Here is a 21,068-nt window from a genome sequence, read left to right on the forward strand (position 1 = left end):
TATTTTGGAAGCAGAATTAGAAAAGACCTGAATTTCAAAGAACATCGAAATTTGCTGTTTTGCTGAATTTCCTGTGGCATTTCAGCCCCATATGATGAAGGCCCCCTCTGCACCAAACATGATGCTTTTTAAGCAGCCATGGCTTCACCCCAAAATATCCTGGGAGTTGTAGTTTGTTAAGGGTGCTGAGAGTCGTTGGGCGACCCCTGGTCTTCTCCCGGAGCGCCAATTCCCAGATTTGGTTTAACAATCTATCCCTTTTCCGAGGGAACTCTGGGAATTGTAGTTCTCGGAGGGGAGCAGGGCTTGCCCAACAATTCTCAGCACCCTTAACAAACTCGAGTTCCCAGGATTTTCTGGGAGAAGCCGTGACTGCTTAAAGTGGGATAATACTGCTTTAAAAGAATAGTGCAGATGGGGCCTAAGATTAGATACAGGTCAGTGAAAATGGGCTGAGACGACTATGAGACAGGATCTCTCTCTCCCTTTTGCAGCGAAGGAAGGAAGATCCCTTCTGAACCCCAGAAGCTTTTATTTTTATTTTTATTTTTTTAAATAATTTTTATTAACTGGCCAATCACATCAAATTAAATCACATCACATAAATTCCAAATTACAAAGCCAAATTTTTAAATTTTGTTGGGGGAACCCATACTTCAAGATCCAAAGGGGGATTCAGATCATCTTCTTATTACTGCGTTAATGTCCAAATCAGTCCCAATCAGTCCAAACAAAATTCATAATTCTATCCAGTCTTATCTTGGTGTTTCCACATCATATCTTGTTCATATAATTTCTATTTTTCCTTTACGATCTCTTCTGTTAGTCTCCTTAAGCCGATAAGCAAAATAATAATCCTGTGTGGATTTCCCGTTCCTCCACTAAGTCCAGATGGTTTCCATATATCTCCTTCATAGATAACATTGCTCTTTCCATCATAAATTTGGCATTTGTCGCTCTTAAGTCCCACCGAGAAGTTGATCCACGATATGTAAACAACTCTATTTCTCTCTTTCTCCTCCCAGACCCAAGAGCTCCAACAATGCCTCCCAAAATGGCAACGGCATTTTTAACTGCGTCATTCCAAAACTCTTAGCTTTCCAGCTTCATCTTGAAACATTGCTTTGGTTCGAAAGTTTATCTCCACACAGCCTTAAATCCACAGCTTAAGTCCTTAGTTTCTGACTCATTAGGGGAGGGGATTCTTGTTAAATCACATAAGAAAAAGGAAGGCAGGTTTTTTTTCCCCTCCCCCCTCAGTCATACCGTATCTTGACGTATCTTCTCATATTTTATTCTTGTCTTGTTATCAGAGATCTCTTCTGTCAGCAGTCTTTACTCCCCTTTTTCCTTGAAGCATGTGCAATTTATCTTGTCCAAATTGTTTCTTTTGAAGATGCTTGCAACTAGCGGCGCGAATCAGGGACGGCGTCCAGGAGTGCCGGAATCCCACAGGAGGGCTTTGTGCCTAGTGCCCCCACCCCCACAAATTCAGGGGTGGTATAGGGCACAGCAGGCAAGGGCCGTCCCCCCCACAATCCTGGGGGGGTTAAGGAGGCTAATTACCCCCATCATAGCCTCCAAATTACCTCGTGTGGGTCGGAGAGATGTTATTGTCAGCCATCTTCCGATGCGCCACCTAGTGCCATCTTCCGATGCGCCCCCAGAAGCTTTTAACACATTGCTCTGCAGTTTACATGGCTTGACTCAAAGTACCTTAAAGTGAGCAGCACAAAAGTGCTCTGAAATGCGTTAGGTCTCTTTCTTTCTTTCTTTCTTTCTTTCTTTCTTTCTTTCTTTCTTTCCCTGCCAGATATTCTGTTAGCTCTTCCACAAGGAATTGTGGAACGAAAGGAATGGCAAGAGCGTCTAAGATTTGATGGCTTCAAGATCCCAGTGTAACTTTGGCTGGTGGGAACTAACGGCACAGTGCTGGTGCTTTTAACAGCTGCCAAGCCAAACCCTCAGTTTCTGAAGAAGTGTGCATGCCCACGAAAGCTTATACCCAGAACAAACTTAGTTGGTCTCTAAGGTGCTACTGGACAATGTTTTTATTTTATTTTTTTATTTCGACTGTGTCAGACCAACACGGCTACCTACCTGAAGCTCAGTTTCTCAGTTTCAGTCTTTGCAGGATTAAAGTCCTGGAAAGTTCTGCTTCTATTCCGACAGCCTTTTGTAGAAATCGCTCCTGCTACGCCAAAGGACTATCTCATCGGACTCTCAGTTCATCTGCCCCAGTATTGCCCAGTCTGGCTGTCCTTCCCATCAGCTGGTATCCTTTTTCTAACTGGAGATTGAATCAGAGAACTGAGCCAGGGACCCTCTGCACCCAAATTCAGGTGCTCTTGCCACTAGGCTAAAGACCCTGACCTCTTCGACCACGAAGGCTATATAGAATGATGACTTCTTCATTTTTGTAAAATGTTAACTCTAAGGCTTAGTTTTCATAGTGGTGGGAAGCGGGTCAGGGCTGTGCTGCTTCCAGTGATGGAATGTTCTTCCATATCCCTGCACATAGAAACAAAATCTGTCAAGGAGAAAGCCAGGCACAGCACTTTTCCTCCTGAGAAACTCGTTTTCTATGTACAGACGGCTTTTTCAAATGGTCCCGTCACCTGAGTCCATGCAATCCAAAAGGGCATATCATTTAATCTTCTGCCTATTAGAAGCAAGTTTAGCATTTTAGGACACTGTGGGAACCAATAGGCAATGTATTTATGACTGCATTCTGCAACTGACGCGGAACAGATTCTTAGCCCTTTGGCACCTTTTCCTGTGGTCATTCGTCACATTCAGGAGTCATCAAGGCAAACACTCCTGTTTCCATCGAAAGATGTGGAAACGGCTCAGCTGAAGATGTCATTTCAAAGTCTGCAACATCCAGACAAAAGTTGGCGATTCAGATTTCTGTGGCCTCCAAAAAACTAGCCTAAGCATTTGACTGTCTGGCCCTTGATTGTCCCTGCTGTGACATCACAGCAGCTAAGCCAATTGCAGCCAGAAAGGGAGGGGCAGATTTTTGTGTGTTTGTAGGAAATGAGAATGCAACTAGTCAATTACGATGGACCCTTTGCAGACTGGTATTCATGTAAATCTCCTGTCAGCTTCCTATTCGGTTTCCTTGCTACCAGTTTGTGTCAACGAACACTTAGGACCACAAGGGCAGACACTTCCAAGTGCCTCCAGAGAACTGTTTATCTCCCTCCCCCCTTGCCTTTTCAAGAATATCCATTAATTGTTCGCTTCATTACAAAACCCTTGCCTAAAAACACTGATTTATAAAAATAAGAATAGAAAGAAACAACCCTTGGGGCTTGGGCAAGTTTGGCCAAGGAAATAATACTCAAGACCACCATTTCCCATCAGGAGAAGGAGGAATCAGCACAGGGTCCACGTCTCCCAAGGGCGAACCGAAGGACGAGAGTCTGTTGGAAGGCTCCCCAAAATCCCTGGCGCCTCCAAATCCTCCTCCTTAAGGCACCTGTCTACCTGGAGGTTTCTGCCTCGACATCGCCCGGCTGATAGAGGTACCTCCAGATGGCGTAATAGTGGGTGCCAGCTCCCAGCGCCACGAAGAGGTGCCAGATGGCATGGGCGAAGGGGATGCGCCCGTCGCTCTTGAAGAAGACAGTGCCCAAGCAGTAGAAAAAGCCACCAGTCACCAGCTCTGAAAGGCCGTCCGTGTTGGGCTGCAACAGGCAAGTGTAAAGAAAGGCCAGCGGTCAGTGATCAGGTGGCAGAATCAGGGAGCACAGCCACGAGCCCCTCCTAAATAATTATTATTATTTAGGGAAGTTTTTAATGTCTGATGCTGTATTGTTTTTAATATTCAGTTGGAAGCCGCCCAGAGTGACTGGGGAAACCCAGCCAGAGGGGCAGGGTATAAATAATAAATTATTATTATTATTAAGCGTCCCTATTTTCCAGGGACTGTGCCAGATTCACAGAAACCGTCCCGGTTTCTGATTTGATCCCAGAATGTCCCACTTTTCCTTAGGACGTCCCTATTTTCATCGGAGGGTATGGAGTTATGTGACCCCCCCCCCCAAGCTGAGAAAATAAGTCACGGCCTTTAGAAGACATCTGAAGGCAGCTCTGTATAGGGAAGGTTTTTAAATGCTTCATGATTTATTATGTTTTTATATACAGTCGTACCTTGGTTTTCGAACTGCTTAGTTCTCAAAGGTTTTGGCTCCCGGACGCCGCAAACCCGGAAGTGACTGTTCCAGTTCGCGAACTGTTTTCGGAAGCTGAACATCCGATGGGGCTTCCGCGGCTTCTGATTGGCTGCAGGAGGTTCCTGCAGCCAATCAGAAGCCGCACTCTGCTTTCTGAATGTTTTGGAAGTCGAACGGACTTCTGGAACGGATTCCGTTCGACTTCCAAGGTACGACTGTATATTGGCAGCCTCCCAGACTCACTGGAACAACCCAGTCAGATGGGCGGGGTATAAATATTATTATTATTATTATTATTATTATTATTATTATTATGGAATAGGACGTCCCTATTTTCATCAGATAAATGTTGGAGGGTATGAAGAAATGAGAAGTGGCGGCTGCTTCCGGGTTCAGGCAAGATCCCGCGAGAACCCCATGAAATTTTGGGGAACTCTTATGAGATCTTGTCATGGGCTGGCACTTTCCCATTTTGCCTCAGGTGGCAAAACAGAACAGGCCACCCCTGGGCACGAGCTCCTCTGAGCACCTTCGCTGGGTGCTAGATGTTACGAGGAAAAACGCAGGACTCTCAGCCTCACGTAACGTGAATCTTATTCATTTAATGTGTTTATATCCCGCCATTCTCCCTACGTTTCCAAGCACAATTCAAAGTGTTGGTGCTGACCTTGAAAGCCCTAAGCGCCTCAGCCCAGTATATCTGAAGGAGCGTCTCCACCCCCATCGTTCAGCCCGAACACTGAGGTCCAGCTCCGAGGGCCTTCTGGCGGTTCCCTCCCTGTGAGAAGCCAAGTTACAGGAAAACAGGCAGAGGGCCTTCTCGGTGGTGGCGCCCTCCCTGTGGAACACCCTCCCACCAGATATCAAGGAGATAAACAACTATCTGATGTTTAGAAGACACCTGAAGTCAGCCCTGCTTAGAGAAGTTTTTTGTAATCTATTCTTAACTGCAATTGCTATCTCAGGCGTCCATTTTTTTCTGCACAATGCTGAATCATTTGCTTTATCTATTTCCTGTCTATGTAAGAGCGCTGAATTGAATTTTGGCCAGTAGTGGAGACAGTAGTGGAGAAAGAAATAAACAACTATCTGATGTTTAGAAGACACCTGAAAGCAGCCCTGTTTAGGGAAGTTTTTAATGACTGGTGTTTTAATGTATTTTTAATCTTTTGTTAGAAGCCGCCCAGAGTGGCTGGGGAAACCCAGCCAGGTGGGCGTGGTATAAATATAATTTTATTATTATTCTTATATTGTTATCCCCCCGCCCCAGCTTGAAATGCAAGGACAGGACCATAAGTGCTAAATCAGTGCACTGCACTCTATCCCAGGTAACGTACCATGGAGAGAATGACCACCGCAGGAAGGAACCCCATGATGACGTAGCACACCAGCTCCACCAACTTGTATCTGGAAAAAAGGAAAGCAACTTCTTTTGCGTTGCAAATGAAGTACCGGGCAGGCTGGATTCTTTTACGAGAAACCCGGGTTCAATTTTCCATCATTTTCCCCACAATTAAAAACAGGAGGCATACATAAGGGACAAAAATCTGGGCTTGTATTTCGTTCCACGAGGGGGTGCTGTAAGCCAACTTTGCGCCAGCTGTAGATCAACACATCGATTTACCCAGAGCTAAACTCTGCTTTTCAGCTAGTAATGTGAAAAGGTATTCCAAAACACGTTTGCTGTTTCACAATTTATTATTATTATTTACTTATATAATAACAGGCCCACCAAGTGTCCCTATTTTCCAGGGACGGTCCCAGATTTACAGAAGCCGTCCTGGTTTCTGATTTGATTCTGGAATGTCCCTATTTTCACCAGAGAAATGTTGGAGGGTATGCAACAGTTGCAGGAATTTATGTACAGGTTGGGGGGGGGGGCGGTTTGCCCCTCCATCAGATATCATGCACATGCAGCCCACTGCCAACATCAGCACAGTCACTTTTGTGACTTTTGTGATTTGTCCCCACAAAACATTTCATCACAGTTTCTTCCTGTCTAATCAAAGGGCCTTTGCTGCACGATACCAAATGTAAGAATTCACTGATAAATGTATCTATGTACTGGTTCACTGGGAAAACTTCAGAAATTCATATAGACATGTGAGCTCAGCTCCTCAGCAGCCCCTCTGCCTGAGGGATAATCCCTGGCATCCTGATACCTGAGTGCCAGACAGGTAGCCATTCCAGAAATCACAAACCCAGATGAAGACAAAAGGGTGGGATTAACTTGGCTGGGAAACAGGGAAATGCGAATATCTCTTTTGTTCCACTTGATGGGTGTTTGGTGGAGGGCAAGGGGAACCATGGGGCAGGGTCCAGGATGCTGAGATTCCTGCCAGCAGACCTCCCCTTGCATGATGTAACCGTGATGTATGAGTGATGTAGTTTGGGGGGGGGTGTAACATGGGGATTAGCAGCTAATAAAAGTTTGGGTTCTCTTTTGTTGGGGGCTTCCATCTTGTTCCACCTCGTGGCAGGTGGGAGTCCTGTCGCCACAGTCTTCAATCAAGACCAAGCCTCCTGGCTGCTGTTTTGCTCTGGTACTCCTGGCTGGCGTCCTTGTTTTTTTGTCCAAGGGAGCCCTCAGATTTCTCCGTTAACACTCCCGAGTAGGAGCGCCTGAGGCCGAGTTGGCCCTACTCCTTCAAGTAGCCAAGGGACCAGGGGCATAGAGCATGGAGAACTGTAGTCTAACAACATCTGGAGGTTTTCCTTTTCCTTTTTTGTAATATTTTTTATTAGGTTTCCATTTTACATAGTTAAAGCACAACCTTATTTTAACTCATGGGTCTTTGCTCCTATGAGCTAATCGACTTCCCTCCCTCCTGCCTCCTGGTTACCATAATTCCATTCTGTGTCATAGCATTTATACTTTTTCCTCTTTGCATTTCATTCATCTCCATTGTCACAATATTAAATGAATATATAAAAAGGTATCTGGTCTTATTTTGCTTTCAATCTGATTTTAAGCTGTATTTTATTCGATCATTGAATTTTATGTCTTAATATATTATATATTTTGATGTTAGCCACTCTGAGCTCGGTTCTGGCTGGGGAGGGTGAGATATAAATAAAAATTATTTATTATTATTATTATTATTATTATTATTATTATTATTATTATTTATTATTCAGAAGCATTGCTGCCTTGTTGGTAGCCATCAATAGCCTAATCCATGAATCTTCTTTTAAAGCCATCTAAAATGGTGGCCATCCTTGCCTCAAGTGGGAAGAGGTTCCGCAGACTAACTCTGTGCCGCGCTAAGAAACCTGGGACCTTCTGTGTGCAAAGGACTTCTGCCCTGTCCCTGTGCCTCCACCCTTCTTGTCGGCACTCAGCGCCCTCAGGGGCATATCGAGGTTTCGACTCACCGTTCATGGAAAAAGAAGACGTAGATGGTCCCGACAGAGGCCATGATCCAAATGATCCAGCGCATGTGGGAAGCCCAGGGTCCCAACTCCCGCAGATTCAGCCTGGGAGAAGAACAGAGACCATTGAGTGCTTGAGAGAAACAGGAGCCTGGAAAGGGGAAGAGAAAGAGACAAACACAGACGAGGAAACACACAATTCCAGAACAGCAAAGGAGGAGGGAGGTGGGACTGCAATGCTTACCTATGGACATTGTTGTTGTTGTTGTTATTATTATTATTATTATTATTATTATTATTATTATTATTAATATACTGCCCTATTCCCAGAGGTCTCAGGGCAGTTCACAGAATAAAATCAATATATAAAACCAAAAAATAGATAATCAAAATCAAAACAACAACTCAATAACACACACACACACCATTTTAAAAGGGCATAGGATGTCATACAGGTCAGCCAAGGGCCTGGTTGAAAAGGGACATTTTTGCCTGGCACCTAAAGGTGTATAACAAAGGCACCAGGCGAACTTCCCTGGGGAGAGCATTCCACAGACGGGGAGCCATTGCAGAGAAGGCCCCGTTCTTGTGTTGTCACGCTCCGGACCTCTCAAGGAGGAGGCACACGAAGGAGGGGCTCAGAAGATGATCTCAGGGTCTGGGGAGGTTCATATGGGAAGAGGCCGTCCTTGAGGTATTGCGGTCCTGAGCCGTTTAAGGCTTTAGAGGTCAAAAACTGCACTTTGAATTGAGCCCGAAAACTGATTGGTAGCCAGTGCAGTCGGACCACGATCGGTGTAAGATGCTCAAACCGTCTTGCTCTGGTGAGCAAATGGCTCTGAATTCTGCACTAGCTGAAGTTTCCGAACAATTTCCAGAGGCTTCAGATGGAGATCATGTGGGTGGCTTCATGAAATAATAACAAATATTATATCCTCCCCCTGAAGGAATCCCTCTATACTGCTTCACAATTTCTTCGGAGGCTAAGCGAAGGGCCTTTACTTGTGCCCGTCTCAACTGTTTTTCTACAGCAGTTCTGTCGGGTCGTTATTCCAGAGTCCCCATCGCAAACAGAACATGCACCTGTAATGACACGGCTCTGGAGACTATGGAACACGTAATGCTCTTCTGTCCTAACTGGTCAGATGAAAGATCTCGGTTTTTAACTCCTCTCATGAACAAGCTTCATCTCCCAATCCAGCCCTGGATAGTGTCCCTTTTTTTGCAGGATTCTGATTGTTGGATTACCGAGATGGCAGCTAACTTCCTGCTCAGTGTGATGAAGAGGAAAGCGGCACTAACTTCTTTTTTAACACCACAGCTGCAGTCGATACGCTGCACAATCGAACGAAGTTCCAAGTAGCTTTATTGCACAAGGACAATGGAGCTAGGACAAATCTGAGGAGCTGAAGGACCCCTTTAATGATCCTCCTCCAGCCTCAGCAGTTTTTTGTCTTTTTGTTTCTGTACTATTCGGTCACTCGATGTTTTAAATCCTCTGTTGCTTCTGTTATCTCTTTTTTTTTTCCTTTTTCCTTTTTTTCTCCCTTTAAGTATTTGCCCAGGACGATATCTACCTTTACCTCCCCATCCCCATTTATGTTGTTATTTCTATGTATATCATGCTATGGCCACACGGCTAATGCAATAAAATCTATTATTATATTATATCTATTATTATTACACATGTATAGGCCATTTATCCCCCAAGGAACTCAAGGTGGTGCTACATGGTTCTCCTCCCTCTCCATTTAACCCCCACAACAATCCTGTGAAGTAGGTTAGGCTGTGAAGGCAGTGACTCAACAAGCTTCAGGGTTTGAACCTTGGTCTCCTGGTCCAGTACTCTAACCATTACACCACACTGCCCCTCTTCAGGTTTCTGAAAGGCTGGGTACACAGCTTGCGAAAACTCACCAAGGGGCGTAGGAGGCAGCTATGAAGAAGTAGATGACCATTCTGTCAAACATGTGCAAGCAATGCTCCACAGTCCTGCAGAAGAGAGAGAGAGAGAAAGAACACTTTCATAAAGGTGTGGTGGGGTCAGTCTGGATGATACCTAGGGGTCCCTTCCAAACTTCTGATCCTGTGTAGGTGAGGCTATATTAAGAAGAAACCTGCCAGACAAGTTCCGTAGCCAGCCAGTCAAGTGCCACCATTTCCATGTCCAAATGAGTTGCCATGGAGACAAATGGGCTGGCCTTTCCCCACCTCACCTGTGTGGGATGTGATACATAAGTAACAGTCAAGTACAGCATTCCTTGTTTTCCTAGAGTGGACATGTGGGGCAATGTTTGGTCCAGCCAGTCGAAAACTTCCTGTTTCCTCCTGGCCTGGAGCATCCTTCCTCTTGCATGTGACCAGAGGTGGGCATGACCTTACCCGTCCAGGTAACAAAAGGACAAGGCACACAGCACACCCTCTCTCTTTGACTTCCTCCATTGTTGGAGCAGCCTCCAGCCAACAGAGGACACTGGGATTGTCGCCATATGGAACAGATCCACGTGTATATACTTTGTAACTAAGTCTGTCTTCAGGGATCCAGCTGTGAACTGATGATGTGAGTAAACTTATTTTATATACTTTGCACAAGATTGTGGCGTGTTCATTCTTTTAAAAGGGATATAAGGGGACTTTAAAAGGTAAAGTGACCCCTGACCATTAGGTCCAGTCGTGACCGACTCAGGTTGCGGCGCTCATCTCGCTTTATTGGCCGAGGGAGCTGGCATACAGCTTCCAGGTCATGTGGCCAGCATGACTAAGCCGCTTCTGGCGAACCAGAGCAGTGCATGGAAACACCATTTACCTTCCCGCCGGAGCAGTACCTATTTATCTACTTGCACTTTGACGTGCTTTCGAACTGCTAGGTTGGCAGGAGCAGGGACCGAGCAATGGGAGCTCACCCAGTCGCGGGGATTTGAACCGCCGACCTTCTGATCGGCAAGTCCTAGGCTCTGTGGTTTAACCCACAGCGCCACCCGCGTCCCATAAGAGGAACCTAATATTGAGAGGCTTACACAAGTCTGCAACCTGCTATCTGCTGTGTGTTTAAAAGGGGAATGTGAAACTCTACTAAGTAAAGGAACTTGCTAGCGCAAGTTAGGAAGGATGTTAATAAACAATATACCGTGGTACCTCGGGTTAAGTACTTAATTCGTTCCAGAGGTCCGTACTTAACCTGAAACTGTTCTTAAACTGAAGCACCACTTTAGCTAATGGGGCCTCCTGCTGCTGCCACGCCACCAGAGCACAATTTCTGTTCTCATCCTGAAGCAAAGTTCTTAACCTGAAGCACTATTTCTGGGTTAGCAGAGTCTGTAACCTGAAGTGTATGTAACCTGAAGCGTATGTAACCCGAGGTACCACTGTATCCTTTCCTGTCTCCCTGAACATTCCCACAACCTGGCCGGCTGCTACGCCATCCTAGGATGGAGACCAAGAGGTCAAGGTGGTCTCTCTGCTTGCTGCTGGAAGCTGGAGAGACAAGAGGCCTGCCTTGCTCAAAGAGCAAGCGAGCTCCATCGCCGCCATTGCGTAGCAGACGTCAGAGTTACCGCAAGTGGCTTTTCTTCCAGGAGATGGTGTGGAAGATGGTGGAGACGATGAACAAGCCAGACAGCCCAAAGCCGTAGATCCAGGCGGAGATGGTCTCCCAGGGGTTGTCCGAAAGGACGTGGAGGATGGAGCTGCCCAGGATGCTGGGAATGATCCAGAACTGAGAGGGAAGGAAAGGGAAGGAAAGGTCTTTATGTCCCCCTTGATCTGACCACAACTAGCAGATTTCTCTCTCCCTTTTTAAAAAATATTTTTATTAAACAATTTCAACATAACAATTTATCAATCCAAATATTCAATTACAGTATTTTTTTTGTTGGTATTTTGTTGTCTTTCCATTTTGGGGCTAGTAATATTCTAGCCACTGTTGTCACACACATGAATAACTTCTTTTGCTCTTTTGGCAAGTCTTGGCCTGTAATGCCTAGCAAGAAAGCTTCTGGCCTTTTAATAAATGTTATATTCAACATTTTTTTCATTTCATTATAAATCATTTCCCAAAAACTTTTGATTATTTTACAATTCCACCACATGTGAAAAATCGTGCCTTCTTTTTCTTTACACTTATTGTTAAGTTGTGGGTGAACATATCAGACGACACAGCGATTCTTCAAACAGCTCTTGTTTATTCAGAGGCCAGAACAGAACTGAACTGAGGGGCTCAGTCAGCCTGCTTATATAGAGCTCCAGTACAACGTTACTGCAGCAACTTTCTAAAACTATCCAATCACTGAACGTCACTTTCGATCCTTCATTTGCATAACTATCTACAGTATCCCCCTGCTGGCCCAGGGTGAGAACTTCAGTACATAACACTTATATTGTAATTTTATGCTTTGAACCGCCCTGAGATCTATGGATGAAGAGCGGTAAACAAATTTAATAATAATAATAATAATAGTAATAATAATAATAATAATAATAATAATAATAATAATAATAAAACTCACAGCATGTGTGGCGCAATTGGCTGCATGTTCATATTCTGTGGGCTGGTATCTCCGGTTGGGCGGCACTCTGTGGTTCATAAACCTTGAAGGAGGAGAGATGGAGAAGAGAGGCAGAAGTTCAGTGAACAGGTTGGTCTGCAAGTCACAGCCTGAATCTCACTAGAATGATGGATACAAAAACTATGCAGAAATGGCAAAACCTACAAGAAGAATAAGAAATCAAGATAAACTTTTTTAATAAAAGAGTGTAAATGGTTTATTGAATATGTACAAACAAATTGTAAACAGATAAAAAATGCTGGCAGGATTATTGTAATAACTTGCAGTTACATAAGAGTATATATTTAAAGGAGGTAAATAAATGAGTAAGTTAACTGAATTTGGATATGCAGAAGATATTAAAAATAAATTTAAGGAACCACAGAAAGAGGGGAAAGGAAGTCAAGTTTTGAAATGTCAAAATGAGTGTAAAGTCAGTGAAATGAATATATCTGAAAAGTATAAATGATTTTTTTTACAACCCCTCCCCACTAGAATGGATTCTTTGCCCACCCTCATGAGAAACGATCACTAATAATATTAATAGTAATAAAATACCAATTATATTTAAGTTAGTTCGTATAATTAATATTTATTTATTGCTAAATTCGCTGGTTGTAATTTAAGTATGTGTTGTTGTTTTTTGAAAGCTTCTCTAAATTTTTATTTTCTATATAAATATTACATACCGTATTTTTCGCTCTAAAGGACGCACTTTTTCCCCTCCAAAAATGAAGGGGAAATGTGTGTGCGTCCTATGGGGCGGATGCAGGCTTACGCTGAAGCCTGGAGAGTGAAAGAGGTCGGTGCGCACCGACCCCTCTCGCTCTCCAGGCTTCAAGAATCTCTCAGCAAGCCTTGGGAGCCTGCGGGAGTTCCCATCGGGTTCCCTAGGCTTGCGGATAGCAGCCTGCATCTCGAAGCCTGGGGTGCGCTGCACAGCGTGCCCCGGGCTTCAGTCCCCCGACCTGGTTTGGAGGCTGGTGGCGGGGAGAAGCACGCTTCTCCCCACCGCCAGCCCCACAAGCTTGGGGGACAGCGGGGAGGTGCAGCGCCGCCATCCCTCTGTCCCCTGACCTGGTTTGGGATTCAGGCAGATATCCGCAAGCCGTGGGAGCCCGGCGGGAAGTCGCGACGGTCTCCCAAGGCTTCCGAAGAGCTGCCTGTTCTGGGGGCTGGGGTCGGGGGAAGCTCGGGCTTCCCCCGCCCCAGCCCCGCGCCTGGGGGGGAAATAATTTTTTTTCTTTATTTCCCCCCCCCCCAAAAAAAAACTAGGTGCGTCCTATGGGCCGGTGCGCCCTATGGGGCGAAAAATACGGTACATGCCAAAAAAAGAGTACAGTTATACAAATACCGAATACCAAAAAGCTACTAATAAGAAAAAAATACAAAAAATAAGAAAGTGATACATATTGAAAAGAAAAAGAAATAAAGAAAGAAGAGATTTTTTTAAAAAAAAAGTCAAAAGGAAAATAGAAGTTGTTGACTTCCTTCGACCACTATACAGTTTATATGATATTATATCTTTAGTTGTCTGTAATCATTTTGCATTAATTAACTTACAATATTTTAAGCAAAGAAACCAAACACATGCATAAAAATTTATAATGTTTATTTATGTATGTGTTTGGTTTCTTTGCTTAAAATATTGTGAGTTGCTTTGCATTGCTGTGGTGAGGAGAGAGCAACTGATAGATTTAATAAATATAGACAAAGGACACTGGGTATACTGTAATAGACAATTTTCATCTTGGGAAAAGTTATGGAGGGAAGACTTAAAGTTTACACCGTGCTGTACGTTGAAAGAAAACTATAAGAAAATTATTTGCCGATCACTCATAGCCGAGTAAGATTGTCTTCCATAAACACGGTTTTAACAATGAGTCGATGTACCATTGGCACTTAACACCTACAAGGTTAGCAAAAATGTATCGAACTGGTACCAGTATATGTTGGAAATGTAAAGAAAGAGAAGGCACTTTCTACCACATGTGGTGGACATGCAAAATAACGAAAGCTTTCTGGGAAATGATATATAATGAGTTGAAAAAAAATGTTCAAGATAACCTTTGTGAAAAAACCAGAAGCTTTTCTATTAGGAATTAGAGGTGATGAAATACCAAAGGACTTGAAAAGACTATTTATGTACGTGACGACAGCTGCAAGGATGCTTTTTGCCCAGAGATGGAAGGAAGACAAAGTCCCAGCCAGAGAAGAATGGAAAATCAAGATGATGGACCATACCGAAATGGCAAAATTAAATAAACAAACCCTGTGTTGCAAAGAGTACGTCAGCAATGTCTATGCAACATGATGACATGTACATACGGAATAGACAATCTTTATAGATCTTTATAGAATTCCTTCAAACCATAACAAGTACAAAATGAAATCTTTAGCCTCAAAGTCTCTGAAAATCTTTAAATGAAGCGAAGTACCAGACTTAGTACGATGAAAGACAAGCTGTGTATTCTGAATATTGACTACTGTTTTGTAGAATTCTTCGTCAGCGTGGTGGCTACATTATTACATGAGCACTGTTCCACAGCATTTGATATTTTCATTTACATACATTCATTTGAAATAAGATAGGTTTATGAAGCAATTCTATATCCTCCCACCACGCTGACGAAGAATTCTACGAAACAGTAGTCAATATCCGGAATCACTGTTCAGTGTTGGACATCATATTTGCTGAATACACAAAGCTTCACAGCTGGGCACCACAATTTAAGTTGACAAGCTAGAAGGTGTGCAGAGGAAGGAGACCAAGATTATCAAGGTTCTGGAAGCCAAGCCTGATGAGGAGCGGTTGAAGGAGTAGCCTGGATGTTTAGCCTGGAGGAGACTGAGAGGAGATAGGATAGCCTTCTTCAAATATCTCAAGAGCTCCTACATGGAAGATGGAGCCAGTTTCTTTTCTCCTGCTCTGGAGGATAGGACCCAAACCCATGGCTTCAAGTTACGAGAAAGGAGATTCCAACAAAACATACGGGGGGAAAACGTTTTGCCAGCAAGAGCCACTCAACAATGGAACCGTCTCCCTTGGGAAGTTGTGGACTCTCCTTCCTTGGAGGTTGTTAGGCAGAGGTGGGATGGCCATCTGTCTCGGATTCTTTAGCTGAGATTCCCGCATTGCAGGGGTTGGACTGCATGACCCCTGGAGGTCCCTTTCAAGTCGACAATTCTGTGATCTGTCCCCTGTTTACCTGGGCAAGACCTTCCCCCGTGGCTTCATTCATTGCATCAATAAGCTGTGCTTATCCCACCCTAGGACTCCTTGGAAAAAGGGGAGCTAGTTGTTGTTGTTGAGTCGTTTAGTCGTGTCCGCCTCTTTGTGGCCCCCTGGACCAGAGCATGCCAGACACTCCTGTCTTCCACTGCCTCCCTCATGCTGATAGCTTCGAGAACACTGTCCAACCATCTTGTCCTCTGTCGTCCCCTTCTCCTTGTGCCCTCCATCAGGGTCTTTTCCAGGGAGTCTTCTCTTCTCATGAGGTGGCCAAAGTACTGGAGCCTCAGCTTCATGATCTGTCCTTCCAGTGAGCACTCAGGGCTGATTTCCTTCAGAATGGATAGGTTTGATCTTCTTGCAGTCCATGGGACTCTCAAGAGTCTCCTCCAGCACCATAATTCAAAAGCATCAATTCTTCGGCCATCAGCCTTCTTTATGGTCCAGCTCTCACTTCCATACATCGCTACTGGGAAAACCATAGCTTTTACTATACGGACCTTTGTTGGCAAGGTGATGTCTCTGCTTTTTAAGATGCTGTCTAGGTTTGTCATTGCTTTTCTCCCAAGAAGGGGAGCTTAAATGCATATAAATAAAAGAACAGTGTTTAGGGCTTTTTTTAATAAAAAAAATAACCTCCTGTATGTTTCTGTGGAAACTGTGACATCACTCTGAAGCCCTGGGTGCCCAGGAGACACAGAAAGGATTTCATTTCCCCCACATCACCCAAATGGGGGGTTCCAGTGAGGCGCCCAAGGTTGCCGGGCAACCGCAACAGGAGAATAATGCGCTGTTGTCTCAGAGCTATTTGCTGCACTGCGTGGAGGAGAAATGCTTTGAGGGGAGACAGCCTGGAGGTCTCTTTGTGAACCGGGAACCTGGATCTGAGGGAGATGTGGGGCGTGGAATGGGATACATAAAGAGGCTTTGAGTTCCATCAGTGTCAATCCGTTTCCCCAAGCCTGGGGAAGCCAGCCCCCAAGTTTATTAATGGATTCCTTGATGCAGACGGGACCCTCAGGGCGGTTTACCGATCAATCGTTTCAAACCCACGCTTAGAAAAAGAAATTAATGTGGTCTTTGGGGTGGCGCATAAAAACCCCATCAGCAAAATTCAACGTGGTTTGGCAGGGAGAGCGAGAAAAGCACACGAGACCAGGGGCAAGAGGGTCGACACACACACACACAGCAACTCTCAGTTGTGGAGGTCAAAGGGGCCTGTTTTCGTTCCCTTCATTTCTTTCCGTATAAGCAATCTGGTGGAAATGTCTCTACCTGGTAACGAAAGGGACATAGTGAGAGGCCAGCTGAATGTAGTGAGGCAAAGAATTAGGCAACTCTGGTGCCTCGGAGGGGACAAACCTGTTGCATTTCAGAAGAACACACGGAGAGGGGGATCCTGCCACCTGAATGAATTAAATTGAAATTGAAATACTTTATTGTCACTTGTACAACTTGTATAGGGACGCGGGTGGCGCTGTGGGTTAAACCACAGAGCCTAGGACTTGCCAATCAGAAGGTCGGTGGTTCGAATCCCCGTGACGGGGTGAGCTCCCATTGCTCGGTCCCTGCTCCTGCCAACCTAGCAGTTCGAAAGCATGTCAAAGTGCAAGTAGATAAATAGGTACTGCTCCGGCAGGAAGGTAAACAGCGTTTCCGTGCGCTACTCTGGTTCGCCAGAAGCGGCTTAGTCATGCTGGCCACATGACACGGAAACTGTACGCCGGCTGCCTCGGCCAATAAAGCGAGATGAGCGCTGCAACCCCAGAGTCGTCCACGACTGGACCTAATGGTCAAGGGTCCCTTTACCTTTACACGTACAAGGGTACCTTGGTTCTCAAGCTCCTTGGTACCCGAACAACCTGGAACCCGAACACTGCAAACCCAGAAGTAAGTGTTCCGGTTTGCAAACTTTTTTCGGAAGCTGAATGTGCTCTGTTTTGAGTGCCACACTTCTAATTTGAGTGTTACGCTGAGGTTTGTCTGTTTTTGCTATTTATTTTCTGTTTTTGTTTTTGTTTGATTGCATGACTGCAGCACATTGTTTATTGCTTTCATTTTATGGATCAATGGTCTCGTTAGATAGCAAAATCCATGTTGAATTGTTGTTTTAGGGGTTGTTTTTAAAAGTCCAGAATGGATCGGTCCATTATGCATTACTCTCTATGAGAAAGCGTGCCTTAGTTCTGGAACGGATTAAGTTTGAGAACCAAGGTATCACTGTAATTCAAAACCAAATTATTACTATGTATATAATTTGGCTTTGAATTACAAACTGCATCCCTTACCCCCGTACATACGAGTGCCACTAAAATCTTCTCATTGCTTAGGGCCTCTAAGGTATTGATTCAGCCCTGTAGACAGCACACTGGTTCACCAGCTCTTGTGCTTTCAAGCATTATCTTATTATTATTATTATTATTACAAGAAGAAGAAAAATGAAACCCGTTCAGAGTGTGGAGAGAAGCAAGGCCCTCTACTAATTGAGCTGATTTCAAAGCTGCACTAGCAGCAAGCAGCTGGACAGTTGGCAACCCTCCCCGACGTCAAAGATTGCTGAGAGACGGGCAAACATCTGAAATTAACATGGGAGGCTTGTTGAGGCGGCTGAAGGCTTCTCACAACCCCGTTCGCCCCCTTCTCTTCTCCTGCTTCCCCGAAAGAGAGGGAGAGAGAGAGATTTAAAAAGAATTACCTCGAGTTCCCAGTTTTCCGGGCTCATAAACAAAGGGCTGCTTGTCCCTCAAGATCAAAGACAAGTCCAACACCAGCCTCCCGCATTCCCTTCCTTTGTGTGTGTGTGTTTGCTCGCAAGGATTCGGGAGGAAATATCTTGTGCTGAATGCCAGACAGCCAGTGGATGGGGGTATTTCCTCCCCTTTTCTAGCTGTTGCATTCAAGGGGGCATGAATGGTCCCCTGGCAAGACTCCATTGCTTAGGAGCGGGACACCTGCTCTGCATGCAGAAGGCCCCAGCTTCCATCCCCAATGCCATCTCCACTTAGAGAAAGGATCTGTTCAGGGAAGTTTTTACCGTATATTTTGCTCCATAAGACGCACTTTTTTCCTCTTAAAATCTAAGGGGAAATGTCTGTGCGTCTTATGGAGCGAATGTGTGGTCCCTGGGGCTGGGGGGGGGGGAACCCGGGCTTCCCCCATCACCAGCCCCACAAGCTGCTCTTTGGGACTGGGGGGGGGACTCGGGCTTCCCCCGCCAGCCCCACAAGCTCCTGAGCAGCTCTGGGGTAGCCCGCGAAGCCTCCGCAGGGCAGCAGAGAGCCTTCATCCCGCTGCCCTGGGGAGGCTTCGGGTGGCTATCCCTGGCTTTTGCGGGAGGTGGGGGAAGGGACACAGCAAGGCTCTCTCACTTCCCCCACTTCCCGCAAAAGCCCCCAATAGCCGAGCTCCCTTTAAAGAGCTGCACGGAGTGTGTGTGTGATGGCCTGGGAATCCGATTCAGAGGCTGAACCGGAGGAATCCCAGCCTGCACAGGAGTCCCCGCCTCCAGGGCCGGCTGAACTGGGGCAGGGCCTTGATTCTGAAGCGCCTGCACCTGTGCCGGATCCTCAGGAGCAGGCACCAGGTGAATCCACTCTGGCTCCGGAGGTGGTTGAGGACTCAGTGCCTATAGGTGAGTCTCCCCCTGGGTCCAGTAACCCTTCAGCCTCTCCTGAACTGCAGAGGCTCAGGGCAGAGAGGCGAAGGGAACTGGTTTCTCCCAGGAGGAGTGCTTGCCTTAAGGCCAGGAGAGGCGGGTCTCCTAGGGGCCGGGACCGCCCCTGGCCTCAGAGAAGATAAAGGCCAGTCAGCCCGGTCCCAGGTTGCGGGAGCAACGTCGTTGTTGAGTACCTGTTCCTGCCCGGACCCAGACCTGACCCTCCTGTGTTCCTGTCCCCGCCCGGCTTCCTGCTTCGGACCTCGCCCCGCTCCTTGTGAACTGTTTCCAGGCTAGTGACCCAGGACCGGACTTTGACTACGCCAACGGTAACCTTCCCCCCGGGACCAGCACAGTGTGTGTGGCTCTTGGGGGCTTTTCCCCGAGGAGGGAGAAGGGCAGCCCGTCAGTGAGGGAGCCTGCAAGCGCCATACACACACTCCACTCAGCCCATGAAAGGGAGCGCTGAGCAGAGCCTAGGAGGCATACAGGCTCTGCTCAGCGCTCCCTTCAAATAATTTTTTTTTCTTGAATTCCCCCCTCAAAAAAGTAGGTGCGCCTTATGGTCAGGTGCACCTTATGGAGCGAAAAATACGGTAATGTGTGACATTTTAGTGTATTTTTGGTCTTTGTTGGAAGCTGCCCAGAGTGGCTGGGGAAAGCCAGCCAGATGGGCGGGGTACAAATAACAAATTATTATTATTATTATTATTATTATTATTATTATTATTATTATTATCTGGCCTCGGGACCTGTCTCCTGAGACCCCAGAGAGCAGAGATGGGGAACCTCTGGTACCCAAAACTGCTGGACCACATGCTCCCAGCATCCCTATCCTGCCTGGAGCTGATGGGAGCTGGTTTGCAGGACAACAAACCCTCTGTCCCCAGTAAATGGGTCTGGGTTCCAGTTGCTGGAAACCACAGCAGCGGAGAGTTGCTCTTGCGTTCGAATCCTGCTTGCAGTTTTCCCGCAGGTGTCTAGCTGGCCGCTGTGAGAACAGGATGCTGGACTAGACGGGACATTGGCCTGATCCAGCAGTCTCTACTTACCGTATTTTTCGCTCCATAAGACACACTTTTTTCTTCCTAAAAAGTAAGGGGAAATGTCTGTGCGTCTTATGGAGCGAATGCGTGGTCCCTGGAGCCGAATTGCCCAGGAGAGAAAAGCAGATCATGCTTGGTTTTTTTTCTGAAAGAGGGAAGTGGGTGTTGAAAGGAAGCAGCTGATCGGCAAGCAATCGGGGAGGGAGATAAGGGACACTAGAGATAAAGGAGGCTGCCTGGGAGGGGGGAGGTAAAAGCCCATGGATCCTCAGGATTTTTGCATTGGGTCACCCCAAATTCACCATCAGATCACATAGCATGTCCGTGGCTACAGCCTGCACCACAAAAATCATACATCCACTGTTTCGCTCAGAATTCCCCCCCCCCCTTGTTTTCCTCCTCAAAAACTAGGTGCGTCTTATAGTCAGGTGCACGAATAATACGGTATGTTCTTATGTTTCCTGTCTCAGTTTAATTCACGCAGGTGGCAGAATTCCACTGTTCCTTTCTGCAGAAAGAAGTTGGGTTACAGCAGCCAGTTTTACCTGCAGATTTTACCCTGTTTTGCCAGCAGAGCTCTACGACTGCTGTTATTTATTAAATTTGTATACCGCCCTCGATCCATAGATCTCAGGGTGGTTCATAGCATAAAAGCTACACTGGCTGCTCAACTTCCAGGATCAATTCAGAGTTCTCTAAATGGCCTGCGACCCAAAAATCTGGGACCCATATGTGCCAGCCCAGCCAAGGGCGTGTGGATTTGCTGGATACCCAGCTTTGAGGTAAGCGGGGGCCTCCTGGGGGTGAGGTTTTCTGTCCCAGCCTCCAGATTTTGGAATATTCTCCCCGGCCACTATTCATCAGGCTCCTCTGTTAAATAGGGCTTGCGTCCAACTAAACCATACTCAAGAGTAGACCCATTTAAATCATTACAAGGACAGTCCAGGTTGGAGGCATTAAATGGGTCTGGGTGCCAATAGCTGGAAACCACAGGAGGAGAGAGTTGTCCTTGTGCTTGGATCCTGCTCTCTGGTCTCC

The 21,068-nt window shown here is 46.0% G+C and overlaps 1 protein-coding gene across 2 annotated transcripts in view; it reads right to left on the reverse strand.

The window, feature by feature from the left end:
• Positions 1–2,207: 2,207 nt before the first annotated feature.
• The window catches only part of MMD2 (monocyte to macrophage differentiation associated 2), a 38,354-nt gene continuing 19,493 nt past the window's right edge, over positions 2,208–21,068 (reverse strand). For both annotated transcript variants that reach the window (XM_083585894.1, XM_083585893.1), the window contains exons 2-7: positions 12,059–12,140; positions 11,108–11,268; positions 9,471–9,545; positions 7,557–7,658; positions 5,519–5,588; positions 2,208–3,692 (exon numbers count right to left, since the gene is read on the reverse strand). In XM_083585894.1, coding sequence (XP_083442020.1) covers positions 3,489–3,692; positions 5,519–5,588; positions 7,557–7,658; positions 9,471–9,545; positions 11,108–11,268; positions 12,059–12,140 — 694 coding nt within the window. In that variant the 3' untranslated portion in view covers positions 2,208–3,488. The remainder of the gene's footprint in view (positions 3,693–5,518; positions 5,589–7,556; positions 7,659–9,470; positions 9,546–11,107; positions 11,269–12,058; positions 12,141–21,068) is intronic.

The sequence above is a fragment of the Podarcis filfolensis genome, assembly GCF_964270895.1.
Source record: "Podarcis filfolensis genome assembly, chromosome: 14".
Classification (NCBI taxonomy): Eukaryota; Metazoa; Chordata; class Lepidosauria; order Squamata; family Lacertidae; genus Podarcis; species Podarcis filfolensis.